The 15,200-nt window shown below is 38.2% G+C and overlaps 1 protein-coding gene across 1 annotated transcript; it reads left to right on the top strand.

The window, feature by feature from the left end:
- Positions 1-382: 382 nt before the first annotated feature.
- Positions 383-9,584, top strand: FAM162B (family with sequence similarity 162 member B). The gene is made up of 5 exons (XM_059399117.1): positions 383-796; positions 956-1,067; positions 2,943-3,026; positions 4,860-4,968; positions 7,826-9,584. The coding sequence occupies exons 1-5, from the start codon at positions 613-615 to the stop codon at positions 7,922-7,924; spliced, it is 588 nt and encodes a 195-aa protein (XP_059255100.1). The 5' UTR covers positions 383-612; the 3' UTR covers positions 7,925-9,584.
- The last annotated feature ends 5,616 nt before the right edge of the window (positions 9,585-15,200 follow it).

The following is a 15,200-nucleotide window of genomic DNA, read 5'->3' as shown; positions in this document are numbered from 1 at the left end:
ATTTTGAAGAACGTTTGGAGAGGGTGTGGTCTTAGGAAGAAATGAAAGATGGGGAAAAAGAAATTGCAGCAACTGAGGTGGTTTTGCCTAGGAAAGAGAAAAAGTGTGAGAATGGAGGGGGGATGAGGAGCCAACTTCAAAATCTCTCTTCATGGGGAATTCAGAAGTTTGTTGCTTGTCCTCACACTTACTTGGAAAACATCTGGCGTGCCCTGCCCTTGAGGGACAGTTGGTTTTTTTCTGAAGGAGAGGGTTTAGGTTTATTCTCTTGACACCAAACATTGGAACCCAAGGAGGAAAGTCTGAGGGAAGCGTTTCTACTCAACACAAAGAAATGGCTTTATAAAAGGAGCTGCCGGGAGCAGTCTCAGGAGGTGGTGAATCTGCTCCCAAAGTTTTCCAGCAGAGACGACAAGCCTCCTGGGCCCTGCTCGCAGGGGACTCGGGCCCCAGGGTCATGGCCAGGGTCTCAGGCCGGGGGCGGGACCGGGAGCGAGTGTGTACGTGCGAGAGGCTCCAGCTGCGGGGCCCGGGCTCCCCTGGGAGCGCCGCGGGGGTGGGGCGGGCGGGGGAGCAGCTGCAGAACTCCGCCGGGAAGCTGGGAGCGCCGAAATGGGGCGCAGCATGCTCGCGGCTCTCGGGGGCCTCCGGGGCCTCCGCCTAGGGCGCCTCTTCCGCAGGCCTCCGGGAGCGCACGGAGAAGCAGCGACGCGGCCCATAGCGCCCCTGTGGCCTCGGGGTCTCCCCCGCTACTGCAGCGGCCGGGCCGCCAGCGGCTCTGAGCCCCAGGGTCCAGGTGAGTCCGGGCTGGGAACGACCTGGAAAGGAGAGGGTGCGGAGCAGCGGGCGAGGAGCCGCGCCTGGGGTGAGGGAGGAAGGCGGTGGTGTGAGTGCGCTCTGAGCCACTGTGCCATCGGTCAGTCGGTTCCTCCGGCCACCCCTGTCGCCTTCGCAGCAGGAAAGGTCCACCGGGTCCCCGCCGAGTACAAGCCTTCGCAATTCGATAAGAAAATCCTGGTGTGGACCGGGCGTTTCAAAGCGATGGAGGACATCCCGCCTCGGATCCCGTAAGTGTGGCCTGTGCGGCGGCCAGTTTTCGTGCGCATGAAGGGGTGCGGGCTCCATGCACCTCCCGACCACGGCGCGCCCGGGAAAGAAGGCAGCCGCGGTGCTTCACGACACCCACCACCTTGAGGAATACCCCTCCCCAGCTTCCCCCTAGTGCGGTTAAATGTCAAATGCCTTGAGTGAACAGTGGGCACCTAAGCTTACAAGGAGATTGTTGAAGTTGAGTGAAAACCCAGTTCGGTGGGCACTTGCACCATCGCCCACATACCCGCCCCAGGGAGCTCAGAGCTTCAAGGCAGCGGAGCACTTGGGTCACAACAGACGGCAAGGTCCGCGCGTGCACCCCGGGTGGTTGCAGGGTCCCCAGAGAGGGAGAGGGGCTCTGCCCGGGGAGCAGCTCCCTGCTCCACCTAACGAAGGCCTGTGGCTCCTGGGAGGACTAAAGAGCCTCTGGGAGGAAGCCGCATCCAGGAGACCTCCTGTTCTGGGGCGGGAGAAGCCTGATGCTCCTGGTTCTGCAGCCCACGGAGCCCCGGGTTCCCTCGGGCTGGGACCCTCGGAGCGTCAGCATCGCTGGTCTCTTCACTATTCCAAAACCAAGATAGAGGGTCGCTTAAATGATAAAACGCAAGCTGGCAATTTCACCCCAAAGGTAAATTTAACCTGTAGAAATCATCTTTCTACAGTTTCAGTTTATTCAAGCCCAAAATACTTCCAGCATTTGTTACAAGGGAGTGGATTTTAAAAAGGGAATGAAGGAAACTAAGCATAAAACCAATCTACTACTTTTTAAGCTGATCTAAAAAATTAAAAAAAAAAAAAAAGAGGAGACTAGAACTATAATATCAGATACGGATTAGAGATGTCCTGTATATAATTTTTATACGATGTAATAATAATCCATGCCTAGTGGAATGAATGTGCAGCTTGTTCTGCACATATTACCTACACGTTTTAAAATCAAAATTTAAATGTACATTTTTTTACATTGAAGTATAGTTGAAACACAATATTATATTAGTTTTAGGTGTACTTGTCAACACTTTTGTTACTTTGTAATTTACTAGTTACCAAAAGCATATTTTTAAAAAATGAGGAAAGAAACATGTGCTGGGAAATGTTGGCTCAATAGTGAATTCTCAAACCTTTTTATCCCTTTCTTGGATCAAATTATTTAATTAGGAATGGACATGGAATTTGAAAAAACAAAGAATTTGGAATCTATATTCAGCATTTATTCAACCCCAGAGACTTTTTTTAATATTACAAGACAAATATTGTTTTCCTTGAGATCTGTAGATTCTAAACTACAGACTCAGCCCAAAGCAGAAATCATCCTCAGAAAAGCTAAAATACCATCCTTAATTTTTTGGAATTTTGAGTTTCTCAGTGCTATAACAGAATAATCAATACTTCAGTAATAAAAAAAAATTAACTTAATAAAAATAAATGTAAAAAAGAATGTAAAGAACCTGCAGTATTGTAAATTAATACTTGTCAGGAGACAGTAGGTCTAGTATGGCGTGTGAAGGGACCCATTTTATAGAATAATTTAATTTCCCCAGGACACAGTCAAAAGAAGTGTTCTAAACAGAGGAATCTAACTTCAAATAAAATGTCTAAGAAAGGAATTGTAGTTTGGTGTTGGAAACATTAAAGTATTTGAATATTTTTCATTTTGCTCTTTCCTATAATTTTTTAAAGCATTGCTGTTGAGGGATATACCTCCCAAGCTAAGTTTTAGGCTTACAATGTGAACAGCTTTCACATTGTATGCTCTTAATGGACATGTAATTAGCAAGTGAGCTATAATTTTTGTATTATACACTAATGTTACTTAATCATAACTGTGCTTTTTCATGTTTTTTTTTCAGTGCACACCTAATTTGGTATAGCAGATCAAAGCCAGATGGATGGGTAAAAAAGATCATATCTTCTGGGCTCCATCTGGAACAAAAGTCAGCAACAAATATAATCTAATAATGTCTTCATATTCACCTGTTTGCAACTAACATCTTAAAATACACATTGGCTGTCTCAAATCTAAGGAAAACAGGCTAGATATTGGTTTGCCATGCTCTTTAAACTGGTGGAAAAGTTAAAGAAAAGGTTTTTCATTTTTTTTTAAAGATTTTATTTATTTATTTGACAGAGAGAGATCACAGTAGGAGAGAGGAAAGGAAGAGATCACAGAGAGAGAGGAAGGGAAGCAGGCCCCCTGCTGAGCAGAGAGCCCGATGTGGGACTGGATCCCAGGACCCTGAGATCATGACCTGAGCCGAAGGCAGCGGCTTAACCCACTGAACCACCCAGGCGCCCCCCAGGTTTTTCATTTTTTTTTTTTTTAAGATTTTATTTATTTATTTGTCAGAGAGAGAGAGAGAGAGTGAGAGCGAGCACCGGCAGACAGAGTGGAAGGCAGAGGCAGAGGGAGAAGCAGGCTCCCTGCGGAGCAAGGAGCCCAATGTGGGACTCCATTCCAGGACGCTGGGATCATGACCTGAGCTGAAGGCAGCTGCTTGACCAACTGAGCCACCCAGGCGTCCCAGGTTTTTCATTTTTAAGAGAAATTGCAACTTGTCTTTCTGACAAGTAATAGAAGGAAGTAACTACAAATAATAGAAGTAATAGAAGAATGTAACTACATTCTATTTAAACTTGGCATTAGATAAGAAAGAATACTGTTGCATACATTCTCAAGAATCATTCTTTAATCATGTGTATCTATAAACTGCACTTCATATTATTGCAAATTGTTAAAGTTTATTTCAGTATAAAAAGCCCACAGACACAATTAAGTTTGTGACTCTGCTTTGTTAAGTAACATTGCTAAAATCTTAAACAATTTGTCTATAACTTTATATTAATATATAAGCCTCCCCAGTATTCAATCAAGTATAGAAAATTTCAGAATAATAAGAAAACGAAGGTGACTTTGTCTTTTTCTTCAACAAATCATTGTAATTTTGATCACTTATTTTGAAAACTTCATGCAAAAGCCACAATGGAAACACCTTTTCTCTAATAGAGGAGAATATACCCACAAGGTATAACGGCCTCTTTAACCAGGAGAGGATGGGAGAAGGCAAGAAGGGATTGGGAGCCCAGTGAGAAAACAAAATGAGGGGAAAATATTTTAAAAAAACAACCTGATTAAAACCAAGAAGGAGAGGTGCCTGGGTGGCTCAGTGGGTTAAAGGCCCAACTCTTGCTTTCAGAGCAGGTCATGATGTCAGGGCCGTGAGATGGAGTCCCACCTCAGGCTTCAGGCTCAGCTCAGAGTCCCCTTGAGATTCTCTCTTCCTCTCCCTCTGGCCCTCCCTTTTGCCCCCACGCTCTCTTGCTCTCTCTCTCTCTCTCAAAATAAATAAATAAAATCTTAAAAAAAAAAAAAACTAAAGATGAAGCCCACTTAATAACAAAGGGACCAAATGAACACAAGTCATAGATATATATAGACTTAAATTCTTAACCTTTACCCTGACCTGTGACCAAAAAAATGAAAAAAAAAAAAAAAAAAAAAAAAAAAGAAGAAGAATCAGGCCATCATTTCAAGAAGTTATATTTTATATTTTGAGAAGCTAGAAACTAAATATACTACACTGTGGTTTCATGGTGACTAACATTAATGAAGATGTAATTATACCTGTTATTTTGAAATTGGGAACATAATGGGCTCGGCTTTGGACATCTTCCACATCTGCAGTTGGCATCCAGGGATTGTCTGTCATGCCAGGGAGAGAAAAGCAGATTGCTGCAATATAATTAACAGAATACACATCTTGGTTTAGGCCAGAAATGATAGATGCTGCAAGAAACAAGGCTCGAGTGAAAGCTTGTTACATAATGATTGGACTCACCATTATCGCCTGTTTTGCAGTGATCGTCTCAGCCAAAAGGGTGAGTATCTCTTTAAAATACAGCTGGACTGGTGAATTTTAAGAAATACTGTGAGCTTTATTCTTAATTTGAAGATTATTGTTCTGTTTTACATGTAAGCACAATTTCATCATAGACTTCTTGAGCCATCCATAAATATCTCTCCTCCTGGAAACAATTTCTGTCATGAAAATTTCAGCCTGCAAATGCAAACTACATGGTTAGAGAGGAGGAACAAAAGTTTGTTTCTGTTTATAAGGTAAAAACAGTTCATAGCCTCATTAAATAGGACAATTCATAGCCTGGTTAAAATCTGTGCAAGAAGAAGTTTGCTGTGTGAAAGTTACCCAGACTTGGTAATTCCCTGAAGTCATGAACTCAATCATAACTATCGCACAGAATCATGAAATTCTCAGAAATGGCAAATATTGGACATGCTTAAGGCCAACTTGTCTGTATCCTGCATGTGAGCCCTTGCCTTGTCATCTCCAGTATGTGGTTTCTAGAGAGAAATTAAGAGCTGATTACTCGAATTGTGGTTCTTGCTTCCCCAAATCCTTTCATCTGCCGATCACTTTTTACCATGAAGAGCAGCCCACAAATATTGGGGGACATCTAACACATCCCTGAGTCTTCTCTTCTCCCATCTTAATTTCCCTATCCCGTACAACTTTCCTCTCCTCTGAACACACTGCCCTTTATCAGTGTCTCCCTTCACAGTGGCATTTGCAACTGAACCCATTAGAGCGCAACTAACTTCCCTGTTTGTGAACTGTATTCTAGTAACACAACCAGAGTTGAAGGCAAGTTTTGGCAGCCGCATCACACAGAAGAATTTGCTTGGATCTGCACATCTTCCCTCTCTGGGCGTGTGTAGCCAATTACCATTCTCCCTCATCCTGTGATTCTGCCCTGGGTTACTTTTCAGGTTTTTGAGAGTATTTGAGAGTAATTCACATAGTAACTGAGTCTGTACGTTTACTGATGTCACGTACATACCCTTTCATGGGTCTGTGTCAGAGAATGTGCGCTTTGAAAGGATTCTCATCAAAGGGGAAATTTATTAAATATTTCTTAAATGTTCAAAAATAGGAATAAAGAAATTTGGTGACCTCTTATTTATAACCTACTGTAGATAAAATGACTGTCCACCAAGGTCATGATTCTCTAGCTCCTGAATGACAGAATGGAGTCTGATACTGTCTGGACCCTCCTTGTTTTTATAACATCTTCTCTTTGTTCATTATGCTCCATCTACTCTAGGTCTTTTCTATTTTTTAATACACTAAACCCTTTCTCCTCACTAGGCTTTCCTTCCTTCCTCTGGACTTTCCATAGCTGGCTTGTTCTCACTCCAGGCAGAGATCTTCCATGACCACCTGCTTTAACATGGCTTTGCCCAGGTGCTCACGATTTTATCATCTTCCAGCTACTCATGAGTAAGCCATGATACATCAGCAATCCTGTTGACTCCATTTTAAAATATACGTATGGTTGGACCACTCCTCACCATCTTTCTTGATATCACCCTGGTCTGAGATAACCAACGTCTGTTGCCAAACTGATTCCAATATCTTCTAAAGAGTCTCATAATTGTCCCTCTTGCCTCTCTCTAATTCTTTTGTTTTAAATAATTAATGCATATACTTTAACTGAGATTGTCATAGATGGAGGTGGAGAAAAGTTTAGCAATCAGAGATGTATTGGGGGGTGTAGAAAGGATAGAACTTCGTGGTACATTTGATGTGGGAGGAGGAAAGTAAATGGAAGAAAGAAACCAAAAAGCCTAGGTTTTTTACTTCAGCAACAAGGTTGATGGTGCCACCATTTGTGGAGATGTGTAATGCTGGGGAGAGAAATGATAGGCACAACAGGCAAAATACACCAAGTCCTGTACTGGGAATATAGTAAGTGTGAGGGACGGATTAGGCATTCATCCATATCTTTTTTTTTTTTTTTTTTTCTGCTAAGGACTTCATACACTCTTCAGTCTGAGGACCTATATATAGATTTCCTTACTTCTGAAAAAGTCCAAGCTGTCATAACTTCAAATATGGCCTCCTCACCCAGTCTCTCTATTCTTTCCACCTGTTATGTATGTATGTTGGAACTTCTAAATTCTACTCTCCATGTCTCTTAACTTTTTTTCTTTTCTTTTTTTTTTTTGTATCTGTTTCTCTGCACTGCCCTTAGATTATTCCCACAGATCTGTTTTCTAGCTAGAGTTTTTATGTCTTAATTATGATGCTGATCTTTTCTTTTCAGAAGCGATTTCTTCCCCCAGAAAATTTCTAGTTTCTTTGCCAGTTCCTTCGGCTGGTAAGAGTAATTTTAGTCATTTCAATGGAGTACCTGATACTTCCAACTCCAGATCCAAACTCTGCTCTCACCTTTTGGGGCAGAGATTAAACTCCCAGCTCCCAGCTGCTAAAACCTGTATTTTTCCCTAATGCCCCCTGCCTGAAATCATCCCTTCTCTTCCTGGTTTCAATCCTTCTTATTCCTTACCATTTCATGCCTTTTGAGTTCTTTCCATTTCTGATACCTGAAGATTTCCCTTTCTTGATTTTTAGCATAACTATTTGAAAATATTTTTGTTATTTTTCTATCCAAAAAATATGTCTTTGTGTGCGGAGAGATCCAGGGCAGATTTCCGATGTCAGTTGTCCTGTTGACTACAAGTCTTGCAACTTACATAGCTACTTTGTTCTACACCAAAGGATCATTTTTCTTGGATACTGTTTGTGAACAGATGTATTAAGTTACTTTTCTCCTTTTCACAGAGGATCTCGTATATGTCTGAAATACAAATTCTTTCCAGAGAGTTACAATGCTTTGCTTCATTTTTTGTTTTTTGTTCGTTATTCTTATTTTTCAGGCAGCAGAGCGACATGAATCCTTAACAAGTTGGAACCTGGCGAAGAAAGCTAAGTGGCGTGAAGAAGCTGCACTGGCCGCACAGGCTAAGGCTAAATGAAATTCCGAGAGACACGGTGTTAATCAGAGGATCATTACTATTACCAAAACAATAAAAAATAGGTAAAACAGAATATTTAATGAAATAACTGCCATAGTTTTAAAGAGAAGCAAAAAGTCTTTTTATTTTTATTTTCAGTAAAATTTTACTGAAGTGGAACTGTATTCAGAAAAGTGCATAGAGTGTGTATAGCTTGATACCTATTTACATAGTGAACACACCTGCAAAACCACCTCCCAGGTCAAGATGCAGAACACCAGTAACATCTCAGAAACCTCTCTTCTACCCTCTGTCAGGCATTACCATCCAAAGGTAACCACTGTTGTGAGTTTTATCACCATAGATGAGTTTTGCTTGTTTTTGAAATTTATATTAATAGAATTACACAATATGTACTTGTGAGGGTGAATTCTTAGACTCAACATTATGTTGTGAGATCCTTATACAAATTTTGTGTAGCATGAGTTTATTCATCTTTATTTTGTTAAAGTATTCCATTGTGAATATGCAACATTTTATCTGGATATTTGGTCCAGTTTGGGGCCGATACAGATAATGCTAAAATGAGCACTCTGTGTATGTCATTCGCTAAGTGTTCTTCAAAATCTAAATTTTCAACCAAATTTCCACTGTATTTGTGTAGGACTCTTGCACTGACTGAGAGGAATGTAAAACTATCAACTTTAGACTTTTTTAAGGTAAATATATATGCTAAGATTTCTAGGGTAATGAGAAAATATGAACCCTCAAACAAGTAGAGATTTTTAAAAAATAGACAACTGACTTTAGTCAAAAGGCAGAAAAGGGGGAAGGGAAAGAAAAAGAATAGAAAAGAGAGAAACAGGACAAAATAACATGGTTAAAATGAATCCAGATTTATTGGTATTCCAAATAAATGAGACAAACTGGTAAGTGAATACAAAGATACTTGGAATGTATTAAGAACAGTAATACACTGTATAGAAAGGACACTACCAAAACTATAGAATACTGTATAGACCATTACAAGAGCACAGATTCATAGAATGTAAAAATGGGGATTTTGTCAATGGAGAAACGAAAAAACCAAATGGACACCTATCTTCAATACATTAACTTTCCTAAAGCTTATTGATTCATCAGTGGAGAATGAAACCAAACATCAACCAGTTATTTTATCTTTTATGACAGAATTGCCTTATGGCCAATTAGGTCGTAAAAAGATTTGAAGGGAAAATGCTTAAAGCAAAGATGTTTACAGAAAAACTACCTAGAACAGAGATTGGGAGCAGGACTTCTGTTGTTAGTCCTCTTTTGTTTTAGTTACTTCATCTTATTAATCAATCTGTTCCCTATTACCTAAGTTTTTTTTAACATCAGTAAATCCTAGACCAAAGGTTTTGTATTCTTTCCTTCTGTATACTTACTGCTTTTTGGGGTGGTGGCCATTCTCTAGTGCCCAGGTACAGAAGATTTCACCATGAAAAGCTATGATTGAACCTTCAATCTGATCTCATTTTCATGTTGGCATAATAAGGCTGCTGTGTCTTCAGCTTTCAGCAGCAAAATCCATTGTTCCCACCATAAGAACTAAAAAAAATATTCTCAATTAGGTTTCAACTTGTTTGTTTTATTTTAATTCATGCATCATATATGCTGCAAATAAAATTTGTAATAACTATTCTGGTTTTTTAAAGCATAAATATACAAATTCTCATTCAAACTTGAAAAATGTTATACTAATTCTAAATTTGTATGCACAAAATAATGTAGCATCTAAATACATTAAAAAATGGTCCAAACTACAAGAAAAAAATGGACAAGCCCACCATTAACTTGGGAAATTAACACATCTCTCTTAGAAACTGACAAATTCCACTGACTAGTAAATATATAAAAGATGTGAATCAATTAATAATACACATTCTTTTTTAGCACTCATGGAACATTCACTAAAACAGCATATGGTAAACCATAAAGCATCAACTTTTTTGAACTACATGCAATATCACAACTTAGAAATTAATGGCATAGTGTTTTTTAATCACTTATTTATTGTCATAAGGTTTTTAAAAGCTTGAAGATTCAAAACATTTCTAAGTGACTCGTAGACCAAAGAGTAAATCATAATGGAATTTTAAAATGCTTAGAACCGAATATTAAGAAAAAGCTATATATCAGAACTTGTGGAATTGGTAAAGTGATAGTGAAGTGGTAATTCAAAGTAGATTATTAGCCTCAATATGCCTTTCTTAGAAAAGAAAGGTTTATAACAAATGTACTAAACATCTCTAAGAAATTAGAAAAAGAAATATAGAATAAATCCAAAGGAAATAAAGGATGGGAAATTACAAAATTAAGAGAAGAAACTAATGAAGTAAATAAAAACATAGAATATAGAGAGTTGATATAACAATTTGGCAAAGTCTTCAGGACAAAAGATAAAAAGTATAAAAAAACAGTTTAGAAATGATTAAAGGGATGAAAGCCACAGTACAACAGAGATTTTAAAAAGAACATTATGAATTGGTATGCCATCTTCTGCTCTGGCCAAAATGGAGTAATAGGGGTAAGATATACTCTCTTGCCTGAGACAACTAAAAAAATAGACAAAAACATGAAACAACAATTTCCAGACATTGGGCATCTGGCAATGAAGAGCAGTGATCTGTGAAATAGAGAAAATAAGTTAGTCTGGCCCAGTAATTGTCCTACTTTACTGCCTAAAGAGTTTCAAGACTGCATGGCATAGACAGAAAACCTGGGTGGGACCTGAAAGTTTCTCAGAGTTGAGGAGAAGAGTCAGGAAAGATAAAACAATTAGGTATCACAGGCTAGGGAACCAAAGTGAGGGAGCTGTACAGGGAGCTCTAGAGATCTACAGCTGAGTACTGATGACCGTAAGTGATCACTACCCATGGTCATGTAAAGAACCACCTGGGAGTACAAGGAGAAACAATTCTTGGAGCTCACACGTGGCCAAGAATAGTTTGAGTTCCACCCGTCAAATTAGAAACTCTCGTATTTGACAGAGAAGAGGAGCACTTAGAATGGCTTGCCTCAGTAGTAAAATAAAGGTTGTTCTGTGCCTGCCTTACAACGTTTAAGAGTAAAACAACAACAACAAAAAAAAGACAAAACAAAACCCGCCCAAAAAAAGCAAGACTGCAAGACAGTGAAGGATCAAATCGTCTTTGAGTAACTTTGTTGTGTCCCATCACAAAGCTTAAGAATAAATGTAGGAAACATTCACAATGCCCTGTATCTAATAAAACATTATCAGACTTGAAAAGATACATGCAAAATGGAACAAATCAAATGAAGAAAAAGGATAAAAAGAAACAGACCAGATGATAGAATTAGCAGATAAGGATGGCTTAACAGCTATAATCATACTTGCTGTGTTCAACAGAGTACAGGAAAGCTTGAGTATAAGAAGAAACATGGGATATGTGAAACAGACCCAGGTAGAACTGCTAAAGATAAAGTATATAAAATCTGACAAGAAAAATACACTAATGGAATTAAGAGTGAATTAGACACAACAGAAGACAAAATTACTGAATTTAAAGACTCAATTACCTCTCCCCCCCAGCCAGCTCCCCTCCAGCAATCCTCAGTTTGTTTCTTACAGTTAGGAGTCTCCTACAGTTTGCCTCTCTCTGTTTTTTATCTTTTTATTTTTCCTTCCCTTCCTTTATGCTCAACTGTTTTGTTTCTTAAATTCTACACTTGAGTGAAATCATATGGTATTTGTCTTTTTCTGACTTATTTTGCTTAGCATAATACCCTCTATTTCTATCCACATCCTTGCAAATGGCAAGATTCTAATTTTATTTTATGATAGGTGAGTAGTATTCATAGATAGATAGATAGATAGATAGATACATACATACATACATACACACACACATATCACATTTTCTTTATCCATTCTTCTGTCGATGGACATCTGGGCTCTTTCCATAGTTGGGCTAATGTGGACATTGCTGCTATAAACATTGGGGTGCATGTGCCCCTTTGAATCACTATTTTTGTATCCTTTGGATAAATACCTACTAGTGCAACAGCTGAGTGATAGGGTATTTCTGTTTTTAACTTTTTGAGGAAACTCCGTACTGTTTTCCAGAGCAGCTGCACCAGTTTGCATTCCCACCAACAGTGTAAAAGGGTTCCCCTTTCTCCACATCCTTGCCAACATCTGTTGTTTCCGGACTTGTTAATTTTAGTCATTCAGGAGGACACTTGACATAATGAGCACTGGGTGTTAATATGCAACTGATGAATCACTAAATTCTACCCCTGAAACGATACACTGTATGTTAACTAAATTGAATTTCAATAAAAAAAATAAAGTCAAAGCACTGAAAGCTATCCAAACACATAAAGAAAAAGAAATGAACAAAGCATCAATAAGCTGTATGACTATTTTGAGCAGCCTAGTAAAAGTGAAATTGGAATGGAAAAAATATTTGAAGAAATAATGGTTGGAAGATTTCCAAAATTGATGAAAACTATAAACCCATGGAACCAAGAAGCTCAGCTACCTGCAAGAACAAGAAACATTGAAAAAAGGCAAATGAGGACACGTCATTAACCAAATTGCTTAAAATCAGTGACGAAGAAAAAAATCTAAAAGTAGCAGGAGAAAAAGTTAGTATTACTTACAAAAGGACAAAGATAATAACAATAGAAAAATTGTTGTCAGAAAAAAACAAGTCAGAAGACAGTGGAGCAATTATCTTAAAAGAACAAAGTACATCTAGAATTCTATACCCAATAAAAATCTCTCTCAAGGGGGCTAGGGTGGCCTCAGTTGTTCTCAGTTGGTTACGCATATCCGCTCTTGATTTCAGTTCAGGTCATGGGCTGTGGAACCTACTTAAGATTTTCTCCCTCCCTCTCCCTCTCCTTCTCCCTCTGTATACCCTCTCTCTCCCTCTCTTAAAAAAAAAAAAAAAAAAAAAAAAAAAAACTTTCAAAAACAAAGGTGAAGACTTTTTCAGGCATACAAAAGCTGATGGAATTCACCACCAGCAAACTTACAATACAAAAATACTTCATGTAGAAGGAAAATGATACCAGATAGAAATCTACATCTATACAAAGAATTGAAGAGCACTAGAAATGGTAATTATGAAGGCATATACTAAAAACTTTATAATTTTAAGCCACTTTTAAAAAAATAATGGACCATAGCAAAAATTTATGACTAAACCATGAATGTATTATGGGGTTTATAGCCTATAGAGGAGTGAAATGCATGAAAACAATAGGACAGAGGCTGAGAAGGAGAAAATGGAAGTAAGCTGTATTTAAGCAGGTTATACCAGTATTGTCAAATAGATAAATAAAGCCACATATGAAATTTATAATTTTCTAATAACCTTGTTAAAAAAGCAAAAATAATAATTTTCTAATAACCTTGTTAAAAAAGCAAAAATAATCAGTAAAATTAACTTTAATGGAACTTAATCTAATATGGCCAAAACAGTATTTTAGCAGGTAATCATAATATAAACAATATATTTTACATTCTTTTTTGCTTTTTAAATTTTTAGTTCCAATGTAGATTTTACATCTCAAATACTGAATTTTGATCGGAAACACTTGGTCTATATTTGACTTCACAAAATGTACAGTAAAAAAATTTCCCATATCCAAGTTGTTCCAAATATACTTATGTTTTCTAATAACCAAGTAAAGGTATCAGTTTTTATTTTTAACTTGATTAAAGTAAAATAATATTAAAAGTTCAATTTCTCAGTGGTACTAGCCACATTTCAAGTGCTCAAAAGTGCAGTGTTACATGTGATATACTTCTATATTATTTGAGAATAGCCAAAGTTTAAAATGCCTATTTTAAAGCATAAAGCAACCAATAAAAAATGAAAAACAAATATAAAAAGTAATAGTTAATAAGTCAAAAAGGGGATGAAATGGAACCTTAAAAAATACTTAGTTAATCCAAAACGAGGTAGAAAAAGCAAAGCATTCCCCCCCATAAAAGGACAAAAAACATGATGGTAGGTCTAAACTAAATCAATAATCATAATTGTTAATGATATATAAACACTCCAGCTGAAATGCAGATATTATCAGAAAAAATGCAAGACCTGTATGTTGCCTACAAGAAATCCACTTTATAAAGGTGGAAATTGATTAAAAATAAGAAGATGGAAAAGATATACCACGCTAACATAAAACTAGTAGAAGTGGCTATAATAGATTTTAGAGCAAAGAATATTACCAACCATAAAGAGGGTTATTTGGTAAAGGGGATAATTCATGATAACCAATGTGTGGAAGAAACCCAAATGTCCATCAGCTAATGAATAGATAAATAAAATGTGTTATAGCCATACAATGGAATATTATTCAGTAATAAAAAGCAATGAAATATTGATATATGGTACAACATGGATAAACATTGAAAACATTATGCTAAATGAAAAAAGCGAGTCTCAAAATAAAATGTTCTACAATTGATTGTGGTGACAGTTACACATCTGTTTGAATACAGAAATCACTGAAACCACTAAATTGTGCACTTTAAGTGGCTAAACTGCATGGTATGTAAGTGAATATCTCAATAAAACTTTTTTTTTTTTTAAAGAAAGCAGCATATCCTTGATGCCCTGAGCAAGGAAAATTTAATGTAATAAGATTATGTAATGAGGGATTGGCTGCTAGAGATAAAGAGAAGTCTGATAAATAACAGGAGGAGCAGATGTGGGGAACAGCCACCATGTCCAAGGAAGGAATGAACTTGGAATAGGGCCCTCTCTCTAAGGTTAAGATTCAGACCTCGTTGCTATGTAACATTCCTGGATGTCAGCTAGGTTCTTTAGATGTCTCTGACTGAAGCTGGCAAACTGAAAACTGTCCGCTGATGCCAACAAAACTCACTGGGAAGTTGTTCTCAGGGGTGCTGGAGGACTCCCTAGAATGTTGCTTGCAAAGTGCTGCTTAATTTCACCAAGAAGTTGCACTTGGGTGCCTGCAAAGTTCCTAGCAAGCCTGCTGGGGTACCCATGAAATGAGCTGGGAAGCCACCTCCTGAGTGCATATACAACTTGCTAGAAACCAGATTGGGGGGTGGGGGACCACCTAAGTGCCTCAGACAGTTGAATGTCTGCTTTTGGCACAGGTCATGATCCCAGGGTCCTAGGATTGGACTCCCTGCTTGGTGGGGAGACTTCTTCTCCCTCTCCTTCTACTGTTCCCACTGCTTGTTCTTTCTTAATGTCAAATAAATAAATGAAATCAAGAACGAAAGAAAGAAAAGGAAGAAAGA

This window comes from Mustela nigripes, chromosome 5 (assembly GCF_022355385.1).
Source record: "Mustela nigripes isolate SB6536 chromosome 5, MUSNIG.SB6536, whole genome shotgun sequence".
NCBI lineage: Eukaryota > Metazoa > Chordata > Mammalia > Carnivora > Mustelidae > Mustela > Mustela nigripes.
This window is presented reverse-complemented; position numbering and strand designations above follow the sequence as displayed.